Source organism: Trifolium pratense, linkage group LG1 (assembly GCF_020283565.1).
Source record: "Trifolium pratense cultivar HEN17-A07 linkage group LG1, ARS_RC_1.1, whole genome shotgun sequence".
In the NCBI taxonomy this organism is placed as follows: Eukaryota; Viridiplantae; Streptophyta; class Magnoliopsida; order Fabales; family Fabaceae; genus Trifolium; species Trifolium pratense.
In genome coordinates this window covers 774,647-786,967 of record NC_060059.1, presented here as the reverse complement: position 1 = coordinate 786,967, position 12,321 = coordinate 774,647, and the positions used below count along the sequence as shown (strand labels likewise).

General features: G+C 30.0%; 2 protein-coding genes across 2 annotated transcripts; both read left to right on the top strand.

The window, feature by feature from the left end:
* The first annotated feature begins 1,155 nt into the window (after window positions 1-1,155).
* Window positions 1,156-2,964, top strand: LOC123922133 (chalcone--flavanone isomerase 2). The gene is made up of 3 exons (XM_045974881.1): window positions 1,156-1,841; window positions 1,998-2,221; window positions 2,612-2,964. The coding sequence occupies exons 1-3, from the start codon at window positions 1,586-1,588 to the stop codon at window positions 2,795-2,797; spliced, it is 666 nt and encodes a 221-aa protein (XP_045830837.1). The 5' UTR covers window positions 1,156-1,585; the 3' UTR covers window positions 2,798-2,964.
* A 3,876-nt stretch (window positions 2,965-6,840) lies between these two features.
* On the top strand, window positions 6,841-10,303 carry LOC123912951 (chalcone--flavanone isomerase 1B-1-like). Its single transcript, XM_045963544.1, has 5 exons — window positions 6,841-7,068; window positions 7,180-7,338; window positions 7,537-7,760; window positions 7,867-7,965; window positions 10,095-10,303. Exons 1-5 carry the CDS (start codon window positions 6,963-6,965, stop codon window positions 10,191-10,193), a joined length of 687 nt encoding a protein of 228 aa, XP_045819500.1. The 5' UTR covers window positions 6,841-6,962; the 3' UTR covers window positions 10,194-10,303.
* Window positions 10,304-12,321: the final 2,018 nt, after the last annotated feature.

The window sequence follows — 12,321 nt, the reverse complement described above, 5'->3', positions numbered from 1 at the left end:
GAATTCTCATTTTTCTTACAGATGTGAGTTTCATTTTTCTTTTTCAATTTATAGTCACCACTACTAGTTGTGTAAATTAAGAATATCCATTAACACCTAGGATGAGTTGAGTTAGTATAAGATAAGAAAGGTTCAAGACTTAGATAGCCAGAAGCACAAATTAAATATATTAGGATATGTATATATAGGTGGGTTAAAAAAATTAAAAGACAAAAGATTTAATCATTAGGATTAAATAATGCGATTAAATTATTTATTTTTTAATTTTTTTTATTAGTATATGTGCCTAAATATAATTGATTTAAAGTTACAAAACTAAGCAAATACTTCGAGGCATACTATTAAATATTTTGTGGTTATTATTATTATTATTATTATTATTATTATTATTATTATTATTATTATTATTATTATATTTTATTTTGTTTCTATTATTAGGAATATGACTTGGTATACAGTCTCCACATAATAAAGGCTTGTAACGTGGTGACTTCTATTTTTAAGTTTTTCTATTTTTGACTCAAGTGTAATGCTATGTATATAACAAACTCTTATTCTAAATAAAACGACAAGGCATTCTCTCTTATATTCAACATAGTAGTTATTAGTTTAGAACATATTTCAGCGTTGAAAATGTCATCAAAATGAGACTTTGAAGTTTTATGGGAAGAGTTTTCATTATATGCAAATCGAAAAGAGTTTAAATTAAAACTAAAATTAGCTAGTCAATCCGTTAATCTGTTTCGTTCATGCAACGTGTGGTTGATTTGAACTTGTCAATTCATATTCATAAGATCACAAATGCACCAAATCAAAGTAGGAATAATCTCATTAGCATTGTAGTTCCTTGTTACCATGTCGACTAAAATCTTCAAGTCACTTTCAACCCGAAGATGAGTAATATTCCCTTGTCTCTGAGCCAAATCCACCTCGATATACATACCCCACATCTCATCATGGAGTGTGTCGCAAGAACCAATCTTACGAACATAGCTATCCAATCAAGTATCATTGTTATCCCGAAGGAGACCGCCATGTCCTGAAAGATTAATACAACTTTTATATGCTCCGTCACAATTGAGTTTTATCCATCCCTCCTAAAGACACTTCCAACCAATGTAAATAGTACCACAATATATTGAGGTCATTCAGCCCGGTGTGTATTTGCTTGTAGACACCAATTTTCATAACTTGAGAATCATTTGAATTGGATTAATTGAATGTTGAAAAGAATCAAAAGTTAAAAGACTCAATTTTTTTCTCTAGCAATATTAGAAGGCCAGCTATATCTACGATTTAAAATAAACGTAAAGGACGAACCTAAAACTTAAAATAATAGTAAAGAGGAAACATATGATTAAACTTAAATAAAATAGCAGTCATATAAAATAGTAGTCAAATAAAATACACTCAACTACAAAGAAATAGGAGCCGCCTGAACGAGACCGCTGCTTCCTAGCTAATTCCTATTTAAAACACTTCCCCACTTACAATTGCATTAATAAACATTGACACAAACACAAGTCTCAAACAAAATCTGAAACAACATAGTCACCCATTTTTTTTTTAACATTGAACTAAGAATATGTCTGCCATCACTGCAATCCATGTTGAGAACATTGAATTCCCGGCGGTGATTACTTCTCCGGTGACCGGTAAGTCATATTTTCTTGGTGGTGCAGGGGAGAGAGGTTTGACTATTGAAGGAAACTTCATCAAGTTCACTGCCATAGGAGTATATTTGGAAGATGTAGCAGTGGCTTCACTTGCCTCTAAATGGAAGGGTAAATCCTCTGAAGAGTTACTTGAGACCCTTGACTTCTACAGAGACATCATTTCAGGTATGTAATAACTTCACTAAAACTTGCAATTATTAAAGGATTTATTTATAACACTAATATTATAGTTATCTCATGTTACAAGTAATTAAATTTTAAAAGTTAGTAATACTAGTATATATATACTGAATGTTGATTGAATAATTGACTATTGTTTAGGCCCCTTTGAAAAGTTGATTAGAGGCTCAAAGATTAGGGAATTGAGTGGTCCTGAGTACTCAAGGAAGGTTACAGAAAACTGTGTGGCACACTTAAAATCTGTTGGGACTTATGGAGATGCAGAAGTTGAAGCAATGGAAAAATTTGTTGAAGCCTTCAAGCCTATTAATTTTCCACCTGGTGCCTCTGTTTTTTACAGGCAATCACCTGATGGAATATTAGGGGTTAGTATTTCAATTCATTTTTTTCCTTAACTATTTTAATTAGAGTAAGGTTTGAATGTTAAAAGGTTTGAAATTTTGCTAAAAAATTATCAATCCTTTGAATTAAAAAATTATGCATTTTCGAAAGTTTTTTTAAACAATTAATAACACTTTAATATTTTATCAGTAAACATAACTCACTTGACAGGAACATTATAATAGTTTGAATTTGAACAAACTTTTAGCTCAAACCAGTTAAATTACACGACTTTCTCGTGTTCATATATATGAACCAATAAACCAGTGTATATATATTGAATGAAAATTAAACTTTTATGAAGGTAAATTAAGCCTTCCTCTGATATATTCAATGATGAACTAATACATGAGTATTAAAAACAATGATTGCAGCTTAGTTTCTCTCAAGACGCAAGTATACCAGAAAAGGAGGCTGCAGTTATAGAGAACAAGGCAGCTTCATCGGCAGTGTTAGAGACTATGATTGGTGAACATGCTGTTTCACCTGATTTAAAGCGTTGTTTGGCTGCAAGATTACCTGCCTTGTTGAACGAGGGTACTTTCAAGATTGAAAACTGATTATTATCATCTCCAAAATCGTTGCAGCACAAGATCGTTGAGTTGAGAGCATTTACTTTATGTCTACACATCTTTAACTTTTGTATCTCTCTTTTTACCTTCTTATCAATAATACTATGGAACGAAGCGAAAAGAAATGAAATGAAATATCTCACTTTCTACTCTTATTTCTTTGATTGGTAATGTTTATCAAGTATCTTTTAATTACTCTATTGCTGCGAAATTTTGGTCCAAATCCATAGAAAATTCTCCAAGAAAAGGACAAATTCCTAATAGTGTACTCTCCCTTCGTCCTAGAATATAAGTAAAATTAAGTCAAAAAAACTTGATTTATTTGGTTAAAGATTATGACTAAATACATTCACTTTTGTTGATCAACTTTTGCTTATATTTTGAAACGGATGAGTCTCTCACGAATCCTTCGCAATTGTGTATTCCGCCCATCTATTTATCATTGACTTCCATCTTTTTTAGCAAACTTGCCATGAATTCTGCAAAACTCTTGTTTCTCATTGGTTAATTATACTTTGTGATACTTTTAGGATGCTTTCCTTCCCATTGTATAGCAATGCTGTATATATAATGAGAAATGTTACTTAAACACATTTTTTTAAATAAAAATATAACAAAAGCACACTTTTAGCTTTTTTTTTTAATATTTTTTATATATTTCAATAACCGTGTTGTGAGTAAAGAGAATACGATGTCGTATTTTTGTCTAGGTTTTTGATGTTGATATAACATATCTCATATATAATAATGAATGACATTTTAGTAAATAGAAAATTAATACTTGAAAATTTTAAAAGACCGTTATAAAGGTAAAATATAAAGAACCTCTGAATATATTTTGCCTTGAATCTATTGAATAAGATAAATTCTAGATTGCCTTATAAAATATGGGAAATTAACCCAATATAACGTGACACAAATAAAAATTTGACACAAAGTTTAAGACATCCTACAAATTTTGCCGTTAATAAGAAAAACGGTTGTAGTAAGTTGTAACAATACATTTGTCCAATTATTACGTAATTACCCCAGTATTTAATGATATCTAATAGTATAGGAGAGAGGGAAATAAAATAAATTTGTGTTCTCAAATGTACATTTAACAAGGTAACTTTGAAAAGAATTAATTAATACCTACATGTAAAAGTTTGAAGAAAGTCGTACAATATTTCTTTTCTATAAAGCAATATAGTGTTGCACATGTTAAAGTAATAAAAAATAGTAACTATTTAATAAAAAATAATGATAATTTATTAAAAAATCAAACATTTAATATGAAATGCATAAATTTCAATGCAAACTTACTATTTTATGAGTTTAGATATCTTCCATTTATTCTATTATCCATTTAATCCATTTGATTGCATAGATATTCAACACGTGTCCAAAAAATCATTGAAGGGCTGAGATTAAAAGATAAAAAAAATTGTATAATAAAAATAAAATTAGATTGACGTTTCCTCTGGTGTAACTCTTTCGTCTTCCTCCCATGGCCACTGCCGCCAATCTCCGCTCAGCACTCCATCTCCGTCAAACGCAGCAACGTCCAAAATCACTTTTCTCTCCTCTTTTCTCCCAATATATCATGAGTGAACCGCTTTATTCGGCCGCCGCCGTCACGAACAATCCTCATATCAAATCTTTCATCTTTACAACTTGTCCGTTTAAGAAGGAAATGGCGACTCCGGCAAAGAACGGCGATGAGAGAATGAAGGGAGGAAGAATTACTAGCGTGGAGACGAAGAAAGATTTTGAATGTATTATTTAATCTCAGCCCTTAGATATTGTTTTTGCACGTGGCATACATCTAGTCTAGACATTTAAAAGGACTAAATGGACATGCTCTAAATGGAGGAAACCTTGACTCCTATTTTGTTGAATTTATTAACATGGCAAAATTGCACAAGATAAAAAAATCCATTCTACAATAAATAAAATGTAAGATATTTAAATTTTGGCATCTACATATATAATTCAATGTCACTATCAACTAAATTAAACTTTCATAAACTGAAAAAAGTCATATTAAATAGCCACAACACAAATATATAAAGCAGCTATTCTGTGAGAGTATACTTAATTAAACACCGTATCATTTTTTCTTGGGTATATATCATTTTTTTTTTTTGGGGTAGAAAGGTACATAGTATCATTTTCTATTATAAATTTATAATTGAATTTGAATTATTTTTCCTACGATGCGATGCCATTTTTTGTTAGGATCGAGGAAGTACTAAAATATTCACAAGACCGGAAGTTTGCAACCCCAATAATATATCTCCCACAAACCCCACTTGTACGTGATCTACAGTCACGGCAGTGCTCTTGAATGATTGATCAATGATCATTGATGCATGAAAAATAACTGAATTAAATATATATTACCTTCGTCCCTAATTATAAGATACTATTTGCTAAAAATATACTATTTATTTATCTTGTTTTGACCGTATTCTTTTAATAATATATAAATATAAATATTAGCATATAAGATCTTGTTCAATTTGTTTTTATAAGTACTTTCAAAATATTAAATTTTTATAATTTTTATTAATAGAAAATTAAAGATATTAGTCATCAAAATTGTGCATTGGCGTACGTGCAATAGTCAAACATGGTCTTATAATTAGGGATGGAGGTAGTAGAATTTGTTTTTTATGAAACCGTGATGTGTCTCCATGTTGTGTCGTTTGGTGGGTAGGTTAAGGATCAATAATATACTCTGTTCGGCCTCTTTTATAAACAAATATGCTGATTTGCACACTTATTAAGAAATTACTTTTTTGTCTTGATTTATGTAAAATTTATATTGCATTTCTAAAATGACATTAAATTTGCATTAGAACTCTACAATAATTTTATAAAACAGAACAATTAATTAAGGTATTTTTGGAAGAATAACATAAATTGAAGGTCGGAGGGAGTATTATTTATTTATAATAATATTGATTATATATATATATATATATATATATATATATATATATATATATATATATATATATAAAGTCAGAATTGATTGACATAAAGTGTTAAATTTTTCAAATAAATTTATTGATTTGTTTTAATTCAAAGGCTTATAATTTAGTCACTTAACATTATCACAAGACAGTCTCACCCAACTTTAATTTCATCTTTAACATTACATTGTCAAATTATTCTTATACGGTCAGGTGACCAAATATTATTTTTTTAGTAACACTCATAAAATTTTAATTTCTCATTTATTCTTTTAATTATTTCATAAATTTTCAAAAAATTATATGCGAGTGTGACTATATGGTCACGTGACCATGGAAATTTTACTCTACATTGTCTTCCTCTCTCAACCATCACCAAGTGCGCATCCTCGCATTTGTCCGCTATTGAAACTTCTTATTTTTGTTTCGGAGTATTTTCTATCTCCAATTTTTTGGTTTTTTTCCTCCTCAATAGATTATATTTCTTGAAATTTAAGAGAAAACTAATCAATAATTTGAAGTCTCTAAAGTTTGTGCAATTCTTCAGAGACTACAAGAAACGTACATGGCAGTGCCAATTTTAGAAACTACAATTTTGTGCATCATGAGAAAATTGTATAAATAGAAAGACAGAAACAGGGTTGGATATTGGTAAAAATAGAAAAACATAAAGAAAAAACATATAAGTTCAAATGCTGATTTTTTAATAAATATTTCTAGTAGCTATCAACTATTTTTGAGACAATAATATATTTGTTTTGCTTATATATGAGTAAAGTCGGAGACGGTAATAAAATAATTTTTTGTTATTTAGAAATGATCTATTATGAAGCATTATTTAATACCAACCTAGCAATATAAGTAAAATTATTGAGAAATATTTGTATGGTCTTTGGTCATCATTTGGTCACACACACATAACAAAATATACATAATTAATTATTATTTTTTTCTCAAATATGTAAGTGTGACCAAATATTAATGGTCAATGCAAGTATCTCTCAACTATTTTGTCTATCTTTTAAGTCAAATTTTATGTGCTTGTGTTAATAGTTTCTCTCTCATACACATTGAAATTTCTATATAAACACTTGTATGCAAACACTTCTCACTCTGTCTCAAATCTTAAAGTTAAACAAAAAAATAAAATAAATACACACTTTACAACCACCTGTATATCAAGTGGTGTAGATATGGCAATGGCAGCGTCCATCACTGGAGTGAAGGTGGAGTCTTTTGAATTTCCGGCAGTGGTGACACCTCCTGCCTACCCCAAATCCTATTTTCTCGGCGGCGCAGGTTTTTTCTTTATTATGATAACAACATCATACATTTCCTTATGTTTTTGACTTGATTTTCTTAACTAATGTCTAGAGATTTGATGTTTTGTTATTGGTAATGATGTGGTAGGGGTAAGAGGCTTAGATATTGATGGGGAGTTTGTGAAGTTCACGGCAATAGGAGTTTATTTGGAAGAAAATGCCGTAGCATCACTCACTGCTAAGTGGAAGGCCAAAACTCCAGCTCAACTCTTTGAATCTCTTGATTTCTACAGAGATATTATCAAAGGTATACTGCGAATACTACTATCTCTTATCTCTGTCTTTTCCCATGATTCAAATATTTTTAAAATTGTTTGTAAATCCTAACTCAACTGGTAGAAATTTCGAAATTGTTAGATTTGAATTTTGATCCCTCCACTTTCTGTGTCTATTAATTTCATCAAACTTTGTACTTGCTTAATTATATCTATGGTTATATGTTTAGGTCCCTTTGAGAAATTTATTCGAAGTACAAAGGTGAGAACACTAGAAGGTAGTGAATACGTGAGGAAGGTGTCAGAAAATTGTATTAACCATATGAAATCTGAAGGCACATATGGTGATGAAGAAGAAAAAGCCATTCAAGAAATCAGAGAAGCCTTCAAGGATCAATATTTTCCACCAGGCACTACTGCTTTTTATAGACAATCACCAGATGGAACATTAGGGGTACTCCCTCCATTCGTGTAGATAAATAAATTTTGTACTCTTATATTTTTCAATCGAACACATTTTAATAATAAGTAACATTTTTCTTTCTTCAAATTAATCACAGCTTAGATTCTCTAAAGATGAGACAATACCTGAACATGAGTATGCAGTTATTAAGAACAAGCCACTTTCAGAGGCAGTGTTGGAGACTATGATTGGCGAAATTCCTGTTTCACCAGCTTTGAAAGAGAGTTTGGCTACAAGATTTTATGAGTTTTTGAAGAATGACGACTTCAAAATTATTGGAGATTGTAAATCATAAGCTCCTTTTTCAGGACGGTTGGCTCAAAGTTATCTCCCACATCAACTACAAGCTGCTCACTGTAATCATGTTATTCAATTTCAATGAAATGTAGTGTTTGCCATAAAAAAAAAAAGTTATTTTCATTTTGAATTATCCAGCTATGTCGACTTGTGCGCTAGTTCAATTGATTGACTTAGGTCTGTTTTGTAAAAATAAGCTATAAGCTAGTTGATAGCTACCAGCAGATAGCTGAAAAGCTAGCTTATAGCGGATAGCTGAAAAATTAGCTTATTGAAATTAAAATATTTGGTAAAATTAGCTTTTAAAGTGGTTATTAAATATAAAATTACATAATTGATAGTGGGTAGTTTATTTTTTAGAGTGGATAGTTATTAAATTAAAGGGTAAAAATTGAATAAAGTGTAAAAAGCTATAAGCTATAAGCTCAAATGCTACTTAAAATAGCATATGAAAAAAAGCTATAAGCTAGTACAAAAAGCTTGTTACCAAACACCTCTAATTTTTTGAAACAAGCTTATAAATTCATATAATAAACTATAAGCTAGCTTATTTGTGTTACCAAACACACCCTTAGTTATTCTTGGTTGTTTTTAACTTTACGAACATCATTTATAAAATAAGAAAAATAATTGAATCAATAAGAGTTAAAATTAAGATTATCATACAATCTTTAAGAAAAAAAGATGAGATGTGAGACAAATAAGCTAAAATGTATTTATTTTTGCGTTTAATTGTTGTACATTCTCGAGTGTAAAATTATTTTACACATGTGTCTAATAATATGTTTCTACATATTTAATGAATATAACACGTCATGCGTTTTAAAATTCATTATATGATGTGTCAATATATTATTGAATATACGTGTAAAATAATTTTATACTGATAATGCATATAAATTAAATTCTTTATTTTTTAGGTTAGGTAGTTGACTTTCACATTTAATTAAATAGAGTGTTTGAGATTTAAACTCTAACTTTAACCTATAAAATAAAATATGATGTCCCTACTAATTAAACTAACTAACTTAGTTAAACTAAATTAAATTTATAGAAAGAACTAGCGGCGTAGTTGTTGTTCGTTTACCTTTCATTAATGTCTAATTAAATTCTTTATTTTAAAAAAAAATTGTTTTTTATGAAAATATTTGAATTGTGTAATGTGTGCAGCTTGTGTCGTTTAGTGGGTAGGTGAAGGAGTTAGGAATGGTGAAGGACTTGGATCTCTTTTGGATTAGGCATTTCCAGCATTGAAATTGGTCACCCCCACTCACTAGCGGTTGGATAAGCCATAACATACTCAAGTTCAAGTGTCCTACGGCTGGAATTCAGAGCTAATGAACCCTCCTCAAAGACAAAATTAGGAAGAGTATATCTAAACTAGATCTCAATAAAGACATGAGACGAGATTTCTCGCAAAAGAAATCTCTGCAATATACTAAAGAGAAGTTGACTTGCCAACATTTTCCTATTCCACTTTGATACTTCCATAAAAGATCATTGAGAGTATGGCGGAGATGGACCCTTAAATCGGGTATGATAACTCCCAACGCTACATGCAATCCGTAGATTTTGTTTTTTAGTTTTTTTAGAGGCGTACGGAGTGAATGACACATCTTTTTTTTAGATGCTGAAAAATCTTCTTCATAATTGATACGCCTTCTAGTTACCCATGCTTTTTTTTTTATCTTTTCCACATTTATGGTAAAGCAGACTGCTGCAAAATAATTTGAATTTCAGCTTCTACTTCCTCATCCGAATCAGAGACTAACTCTGATATATATGGATCTATAGTCCGTGTAATATTCCATGCAATATATCTGTATGAACATGCGCTATTTCCACTTCCAGGACTTCCTCAAAAGTACGATGATTAAAATCATTATCATTCAACCTCTCAGAAGCAGTAATCATGACATCATCATCCCCATCAATAACCGCAACAACATTAGTTTCTTTAAGAATCTCATTAGCGTTATTAAGAACAAGCCACTTTCAGAGGCAGTGTTGGAGACTATGATTGGCGAAATTCCTGTTTCACCAGCTTTGAAAGAGAGTTTGGCTACAAGATTTTATGAGTTTTTGAAGAATGACAACTTCAACATTATTGGAGATTGTAAATCATAAGCTGCTTTTTTGGACAAAAAAATTTGGACCATAAGAATAAATAAATTATCCCTGAACTAGCTATGTCGTCGACTTGTGCGCCAGTTGAATTGATTGATTTAGTTTTTTTATTTTTTGAAGGACTTAGTTATTATTGGTTGTTTTTAACTTTATGTCCATCATTTATGAAATAAGAAAATAATTGAATCAATAAGAGTTAAAATTAAGATTATCAATGAGATGTGAGACAAATAAGCTCATTAAATAAAAGATAAATTATGTAAAATGAGTTTCTTAAATTATATCCATTAAAAGTAACACATAATTTATTTTTTTTGTCGAGTAGTCTAGTGGCTAGAATTTCACTTTTAAAAGTGAAATAATGGAAGTATCGGAGTTCAAACTCCAGTCCTACATTTTACATGCAATGTCTCAACCAACTGAACTATGTTCACGAGGACGTAACACATATTAATAAAATGGTAAGAATAATATGGGAAAATAATTGTCACATTTATTTTGTATATATTTGCACTACGCCACGCAATATTTTGAGGTTTTGTCTTTGCAAAATAAGCGTCAATATTCTATTATTCTTAGCATTGATTTTTAAATCGGAGGAGATTTTTAGGTATATAAAAAACATATACTAAAATGACAATTATTTTGATAAGAAAAATGTCAATGAATTGAATTTATTTTTTCTCTAGATGTCTTCTTTTAATTCTATTTTCTTTCTTAATTATGAGTACGACAAATTTCTTTAATTAATGAATCAATTTACTAGAAGATTCATAAGAAATGACACATGTGTACTATGTAGGTTTACAACCCCTCTCTCCCCACTGTCCGTGATCTACATTTGCCCTTCGTTGAGTGATCGATGGATAAAATAAAACTAAATAAAATGTATTTATTTTTGCGTTTAATGGTTGTGTATTGTCAAGTGTAAAATTATTTTACCGATACATCCAATAATATGCTTTTACATATTTAATGAATAAAATACATCATGCGTTTTAAAATTCTTTATATGATATGTCAATATATTATTGAAACATGTGTAAAATAATTTTATATTGATAATACATATAAATTAAATTCTTTATTTTTTGGTTAGGTAGTTGACTTTCACATTTAATTAAATAGAGTGTTTGAGATTTAAACTCTAACTTTAACCTATAAAATAAAATATGATGTCTCTATTAATTAAACTAAACTAACGCAGTTAAACTAAATTAAATTTATAGAAAGGACTAGCGGCGCAATTTGTTGTTTACCTTTCATTAATGTATAATTAAATTCTTTATTTAAAAAATTGTTTTTTATGAAAATATTTGAATTGTGTGATGTGTGCAGCTTGTGTCGTTTAGTGGGTAGGTGAAGGAGTTAGGAATGGTGTTTGATATTTTTCTTTTGATTCAAAATAGAGTTGGATCTCTTTTGGTCACCCCCACTCACTAGCGGTTGGATAAGCCATAACATAGTCAAGTTCAAGTGTCCTACTGCTGGAACAGAGCTATTGAACCCTCCAAGACAAAATTAGGAAGAGTATATCTAAACTAGACCTCAATAAAGACATAAGACGAGATTTCCCACAGAAGAAAACCTCTGCAATATACTAAAGAGAAGTCAACTTGTCAACATTTTCCTATTTCACTTTAATACTACTATAAAAGATCATTGAGAGCATATGGCAGAGATAGACCTTTAAACCGGGTATGATAACTCCCAACGCTGCATGCAATCGGTAGATTTTGTTTTTTAGTTTTCATAAAGAAGTACGAAGTGAATGAAACATCTTTTTTTTTAGATGCTGAAACATCTTCAATATTGATACGCCTTCTAGTTATACATGTTTTTTTCTTTATCTTCTCCACATCTATGGTAAAGCAAACTACTGCAAAATAATTTGAATTTCAGCTACTACTTCCTCATCCGAATCAGAGACTAACTCTGGTATATATGGATCTATAGTCTGTGTAATATTATGTGTGATATCTGTATGAACATGCTCTATTTCCACTTCCGGGACTTCCTCAAAAGCACTATGATTACAATCATTATCATTCAACCTCTCAGGAGCAGTAACCATTGACATCATCATCCACATCAATAACCGCAGTAACATTAGTTTCTTTAAGAGTCT

What these genes read in the sequence shown, in the direction of transcription:
- LOC123912951 (XM_045963544.1), top strand. Translation starts at nt 6,963, where the DNA reads ATGGCAATGGCAGCGTCCATCACTGGAGTGAAGGTGGAGTCTTTTGAA. An exon ending in CTACAGAGATATTATCAAAG is followed by an intron (nt 7,339 to 7,536) that starts GTATACTGCGAA and finishes TTATATGTTTAG; the next exon opens with GTCCCTTTGAGAAATTTATT. An exon ending in CACCAGATGGAACATTAGGG is followed by an intron (nt 7,761 to 7,866) that starts GTACTCCCTCCA and finishes AATTAATCACAG; the next exon opens with CTTAGATTCTCTAAAGATGA.
- LOC123922133 (XM_045974881.1), top strand. Translation starts at nt 1,586, where the DNA reads ATGTCTGCCATCACTGCAATCCATGTTGAGAACATTGAATTCCCGGCG. An exon ending in CTACAGAGACATCATTTCAG is followed by an intron (nt 1,842 to 1,997) that starts GTATGTAATAAC and finishes ACTATTGTTTAG; the next exon opens with GCCCCTTTGAAAAGTTGATT. An exon ending in CACCTGATGGAATATTAGGG is followed by an intron (nt 2,222 to 2,611) that starts GTTAGTATTTCA and finishes CAATGATTGCAG; the next exon opens with CTTAGTTTCTCTCAAGACGC.